The sequence below is a fragment of the Nymphaea colorata genome, chromosome 2 (genome assembly GCF_008831285.2).
Source record: "Nymphaea colorata isolate Beijing-Zhang1983 chromosome 2, ASM883128v2, whole genome shotgun sequence".
NCBI classification, from domain to species: domain Eukaryota; kingdom Viridiplantae; phylum Streptophyta; class Magnoliopsida; order Nymphaeales; family Nymphaeaceae; genus Nymphaea; species Nymphaea colorata.
The window spans coordinates 10,972,173-10,978,656 of record NC_045139.1 but is presented as its reverse complement, the minus strand read 5'-3'; the positions used below and the strand labels follow the sequence as shown (position 1 = coordinate 10,978,656).

The window sequence follows — 6,484 nt, the reverse complement described above, 5'->3', positions numbered from 1 at the left end:
TTGCACCTCTCAGGTTTGGCAATATATCGCATTCAAAATAATTGAAGCCTTTTTCTCGTCTTCCTAAAACGAGGGCCCCATACTTCTTTGTCAAAAAATCTTACCGCCTTTAACACGATAGCCCTAGGGTTTCATGTTGCCTCCAAAGTTTGGTTGAACGCTGCATCGGTTTAAATAAGGCTTTGAAACTATGGAATAGAACCAGAGACTTAAAAGGATCCGGCCCATTCTCACACCAGGCTCAAGCCTTGGTGGATTTTAACCCGTCTCATAACAATTTTAGTTTTATTTTTGAAAAGGATAGAAACCAGAACAACCAACCAGTTAACAACATCTTTTATAAGGCATTGAAGATGTCTTGCAATTTTTAATACTAGACTCCTCAATCCACCTCTTAGCAGTGTTTCAGTTTTTGCCTTAAAAAAACTAGAAACCAGAACAACCAACTATTTAACAACCCCTTTTACATACCATTGAATATCTTTCATAATCTTTAATACAAAAGTAATGTCACAGGCTTACCTTTTATCAGTTAGTTATGAGTGTTTTATGACTTGCTTGCTATAAAATGCACATAAATATTTATAAGCGGTACCATGTACTCTTATTCATTGTTTTACATGTGTCTGCATACATCATATAAGTGTTCAATCTTTTTTAGAGATGTACTTGAAAACACTAATAGAAATGAGCTATAGCAAAGATTAAAACACTGTAAGTGTAAAGGCAAATTTGAAAGAGAAAAATGAAAGGAAGAGAACAATTCAATCCTAGATATTAGACTTGGATTCGATATTCTACTCAATTGCTTCAAAAAGGTAAGATATAGGGGGAAAAGGGTTATGGAATAAGATTGAAATCCAAGGCGAGATTCAAATTTCAGCAAATATCTAATTGGATAGAGATCTTGATTGAAATCAGATTTAGTTTTAAATAAATATATTATATCCAATCATTGACGGAGCTAAAAATTTTAGCTATAGGAGCATTGATTCAAAAACTTCAATATCTTTAAAGACACCTATACATATAAACAATCAAATATTTCAAACCAATGATGTGAAAATAATCATATTTTGCAATATTCATATCAAATTTGGTTCAAAAGTCGAGCTTGAATCAAATTTAGATTGTGAATTTGAATTCAGAAGGACATGACATAAACATTTATCTTATTTTTTATTCAAATTTCAACATGTAAACATTGGGAAAGGCCTACATGGGTACAGATCCATGGACGTCTCTGACATTGTGCTTGTCATTTTCTTCAAAGATGATGGTGTTAAAGGAAATAGCACACGGATTTACTGTACTTCGAAAGTGGTGATCATCTGAGCCCCAAAAGTAAAAGAGAGTGTCTTTAATGGAGTCGTATGCTCCGGAAGTAAACTGTAAAAAGCGACGGCCGTGGCCGATAATTCAGCCGAGTGTTTTGCAGCCTTCATCCTCGAGCAGACTGAAATGTCCTCATCAGTTCCCCAAAAGACCAAACTTTCCCATAAGGGTTAATATTGCCCTTAGCTACTGTTTCATCCTTTATACTAAATGACAACTTCTTTGTTTGTCATTTCATGAATTAGTTTGTTATTTCAATATATTCTTGGAAACATGTCTTCTTTTAAATAAATTAAAAATATATATAATTTTTGTTGGTATTGTGAAAATCTGGAAATGAAAAAGGTTGGGGTCCCATGTTAGTCAAATGCTCAATATTTATGATGTAAAAAGAGTAAGAAGCTGCTGGTCTTTGCTCTCACAATATTTAATATGTATATAAATGATGATTAGGCCACGGCCTCTATTATTATCAGTATACTAAGGAAGGGACCTGGCTGTGCTCCATTCACTAATACCAGTTTAATTAATTAATGAATTAGTGTTCTTTGTAGATTAATATGTAACGAATTCTTAATCACATTGCATAATCAGATATAGGAATGTAACCGACCATTACTCTCTCAGTCAAGGAGAGTGGTAGCCTCTACTTTCTCTTTTGGCATCCGTCCCTCTCCCCAAGAGTAGTCCTCTTTCTGTGTTGCCCCCAAGAGAGAACCAGAACTCTTTTATCTCTCTCTTTCTCTCTCTCTCTCTCCGTTTTGCTGCAGGGGAAAGGGAAGACGCTGTGACTAGAAGATATTTTTCTCTTTGGCTCTCGCGCTCGTCTTAAAACAGAACCAGTAACAAGAGAGAGAGAGAGAGCGAGAGATACCACTAAGCAGTTTTTGGATCGAACAGTTATTTAAATGATCTGGGGCATTGTTAATTTGTCATCAGACACTGCCGATGTCGAGGACAAGTCCGCCATGCCACCAGAACATGGATGTGGTGAATGCAGGGTAATTTTCTCCTCTGCAGAGACTTCATTATAGTTGGTTTCTCCAAGGAGAAGTAATGATTTCTTATTGCCTCTTGTATGGACAGATATCTTCTTCATATACAGCTTTTCTGTTTTACTGTCCGTTAGAAACCTTTTGTGGCCTTAGTCGCTCGACTATATGTTTTTTGGGGATGCCCATTTTCTGAATGTTCTGAAACCAGTTGGTGGTTGTTCAAGAACCTTTTTTCTCTTTTGCTATCGTTGCATTTTTTTTAATACGGCTTCGTACGTCTGTGCTCCTTCGAGTTTTTGATTGGAGAATGTGAAGTATTGAGTTCCAATCTGATTGTTTTGGTTCTGTAAATTTCCGTTAAATTTAGCATCTGTCTTTGTCCACCATACATTCCTTCTTCTTTTTTGCTTTTTGGAAAATTTACTGTCAGATCTGCAGCATCTTATATTACCTCTCGTTTGCCCTTTGTCCTGTCGTTGGCCTGGCATCGTAGTTGATACTGTAACTTTTCCGTTTTTTTCATTAAGATTCCTGCTCCGTGATTTTGTCTGATGCGATTGTTGTCAAAAGAAGGGGACCAACTTTTTTTTTTAGTATATTAAATAACTTACTGGAGTATTGGAGTTACTGATATGGTAAATTCTCCTGGTTGACAAATGCACGGTAATACTGACTTCTCTATATATAATAAATCGTTGATTCAATCCTTCCGCCTGCTTTCTGTGAAAATGGTTAGTAGCGAACCTTGGGAGTGGCAAGATGATATTCAGCTTCAGTCTGATTCTCCACTTGGTACGTGCTGCTCAATGCCCTTCTTCTTATTCTACTTGTTTGTTGATCAGAGCCTTTTGTTTCTCAAACACTAGTATTGAACTTTGTCTAGATATTTCACATTGTCTGTGGGAGGAACTAAATGAAAGTGGCAAAGATTCATGGTGCGTGTTTGATGAGGCAACTCCGATAAAAGATTATGCTGGCTTTGATTGCCCTGTTTCCTCTTTTCTGGATGAAGGTAGGTATCCAGTTGCTGTATTTATATGGATAGAGGAGATTGCTCTGTTTGTTCGCTTCTGCACTTTTTTAATTCATTCAGGAGACCGTAACATGAACTTTAAAGTTGCAGTGGTAACTGAAAAGGAAATGGAAGACCGTAGGAGCTCTTCATCACAATTAAAAAGGAGGCGTATGCTGCAATTCTCTTCAGAAACAGCATGTGTTTTGAATGAGAATGCATCCTCTGCTTTTGTTAAATCTAAGGTCTATGAAATTTAATATGTAACTGGAGGTCTGCTAGTGTTAGTGTTGGTTGTTGTACAATTGCACTGAATATTTTATCATTTTTATACCAGATCAGGGAGGAATCTTTGATTGAAGAAAGTGGAGATGTGTATCTCTCCAATGCAGTTCCTGAAGATCAGCTTTGGGCCTCACATATTTCTGGTTGTTCTCCTTATACATGGACATGTCTGTGTGTGTTTGAGTGTGTGTGCCTCTGTGTGTTTGTTCATGTGCATGGTTCTGCTTGCACCAAAGCTGGCACATTGCTTGATTAGATTTAAATATTATGCTTATATTACATTCATAATTTCATATGCTGAAGTTCCTTGATGAACACTAAGCTAGGCCTTCATGTGTGGTTGCACATATGTGCATAGAGTTCATTTTGCTGATTCCCAGCTATTTACTTTTTTACTAGAAGAACGTGGCAGCCCTGGTCAGTCACCGGACAGGTGGATGATGGAGTGCTTTAATGATCAGGAAATGCAGATCAGCTCAGATGACATGTAATTCCTACTTTCACGTACTAATCATTTCATGTTTTCTAAGATGAGTAACACTTTTAGCTAAGTAACACTTTTAGCTTATGAGGTTTTCTTTTCAGCAATAACTGCTCGGGTGTTTCAGAGGAACAACTTAAAGTATCAGGTACATGCTTGTTGGTTGTGCATCCAAATTCTTTTTATATGTAAAATTTCGATCGTAATGTGTGCTTGATTTGTTCTTTTTAAGACTTTTGCAATATGCCACCTGAAACGGAAATGGATGCTCGGCAAGATTTTGCAACTGAAGCTTCTCATACCTATCTTACAGGTAACCTATTTTATGGTTCAATAATTCCTACATACATGTTAAATCTATGAAACCTTTTCTCCATCCATATCTGAATGGAAAGCCAGTAAACCTGCAGTTCTATCAAAATTGAATGACTCAAAAGCTAGTAGCAGCTGTTGACAAGTTGCTTTTAGTTCCAAAAAACTGAACTTAATCCAGCATGGCAACTATCAGTATTTTCTCCTGGATGTTGTGTGCTTATTGCTGCTATCAACTTCCTGAGGTTTTTGGTGCTGCCATTAAGTCTACACTCTGCATTCTGCAGAAACCATTATTTCTAAGTATGTTCATTCATATCAGGTTCATCATTTCCAAAAATTGCTATGAAAGCAACTACTGTTGCTTATCCCTTCACGCTCGTCAAGCCATGTGGAGTGCAAGGTGGTGTAACACTAAAAGATATCAACCAAAGGATACTTATGCCTCCAGCATCAAAATCAAAACATAAGAAGAACAAGGAGGCTCTCCCATCATATCCTACTTCAGCATTCTCGGGGAAGCCCGTTGTTGCATTAACTAAAGTCCACACAGAAGGAGGGAAAGGAAGCATTACCATAATGAAAACCAAAGGTTGAAAAGAATGACAAGTTTCACCAGCTGCACTTTTTGGGGTTGCAAATACTTGATTTCTCCTTAATGTTGCTTTCTTCATCAGTAGTTTCTGACTCTTGGTATGACAGATCTTGCATATAATTGTTGTTGGAATTCCATTATCATGCAAGTGTCTTTTCTTACCTTTTTTTCTCTGCTTTAGTCTATGATTGGCCTTTGAGATCCGTTATTCTTGCTGGAAAGTGGCTGCTTTTTGTTTGAAACACTAAAAAAAAAACTGTTCATATCTAGGTATTCCTTGCATTTGAAATCTCTTTCCTTATGAGGTTCTCTAGGGAAGCTTCATTACGTTCCCATTTTTTTTCTTTTTTCCTTGGAATAAGTGGAGATGAATGTGGAGAAATAAGTAGAGGTGAACGTGGTGTATCTTTCATATTAGCTACAAAAGCTGCTGATTAGTCCAGATTGAACCATAATCATCAACTACTATCAGGGGCAACATGAACTCAGATCCCTATAGGCTATAGCTTTTGCTGGCCTAGGCTTTCTTGATGGGAAGAAAGAGGTTTTAATTAGACATTGCTTTTGTGCTCTTACACAGTGGTTTTGGCTTTCAAATGCCAAACCAAGAAAAGGTGCAAGTAGGTGCAAACTTCCTGTTTTTAAATATGATTTTTTTTTTATCTGTTTTATGGTTGATTTTCTCAAAATCTGTTTCTCTACCAGTTGCTTACCCAGTTACTCTTTGTAGACAGCAGATTTTATTTGGATCACAACATCCTCATTTCACCCTTTGGACATGGTTTTTCTTCCTATTTTCAGAGCTCTTCTGCAGCCCTTGTACATTGCATTGTGGTGGCGGTGGATGCTTTTCCAAATTTGAACTTTGGAAACATCTGTTGTTACTGCACTGGATGATGGATCCTTGATCTTATGAAACACATTGTTAGCCTGTCAGGCATGTCTATTTCATTTATCATAAGCTGACAGGAATTTTAGCAACCTTAACCATCCATTATTAATCTGATCTAATCAGTAGTCCAAGTTTCGCTATAAACTGTTGACTATTTTATTATGAGTGTTCCGTTGTGTCGACCATTCAGAGCAAAATATTGTGCCTGATTTTTGTGAAAAGAGTTTGTTTACGCATCATACCCAGCATGTATGATGACTGACCTGCGACTTGCTCTAGCAGCTATTAGGAAATGAACTTTTCTGCCATAACTTCAGGGACTGGTACATTGCTATGCATATAACCTGTAAAAGTGCTGTCTGATAGATCTTACAATTTCTGCCCTTTTTCCTGTTATGTGGCTGGGCTTGTGCTTGTTTAGTTTTCTAATAGAAGTTATTGCGATCAAGTAAAAGTATTTTATTCTGGAAGCATACGTTTTTTCACATTTCATGTAAATGTCATATTGGTATCGTCTCTGGCCTATACTGCACACTGATCTCCCGCAATACAGGTCTGTATTGTTTTTCATGGTGCC

At 37.1% G+C, this 6,484-nt stretch overlaps 1 protein-coding gene across 3 annotated transcripts; it reads left to right on the top strand.

The window, feature by feature from the left end:
- The first annotated feature begins 1,976 nt into the window (after positions 1-1,976).
- On the top strand, positions 1,977-5,176 carry LOC116247635 (protein XRI1-like). Of its 3 annotated transcripts, none has more exons than XM_031619859.2 (9): positions 1,977-2,336; positions 3,067-3,122; positions 3,214-3,342; positions 3,454-3,587; positions 3,680-3,770; positions 4,030-4,114; positions 4,213-4,256; positions 4,341-4,421; positions 4,743-5,176. In XM_031619859.2, the coding sequence occupies exons 1-9, from the start codon at positions 2,284-2,286 to the stop codon at positions 5,015-5,017; spliced, it is 948 nt and encodes a 315-aa protein (XP_031475719.1). In that variant the 5' UTR covers positions 1,977-2,283; the 3' UTR covers positions 5,018-5,176. The 3 variants fall into 3 exon arrangements, with proteins under 3 accessions (XP_031475719.1, XP_031475718.1, XP_031475717.1); XM_031619858.2 differs by having other exon boundaries at positions 1,978-2,336; positions 3,070-3,122; positions 4,027-4,114; XM_031619857.2 differs by having other exon boundaries at positions 1,978-2,336; positions 4,027-4,114.
- The last annotated feature ends 1,308 nt before the right edge of the window (positions 5,177-6,484 follow it).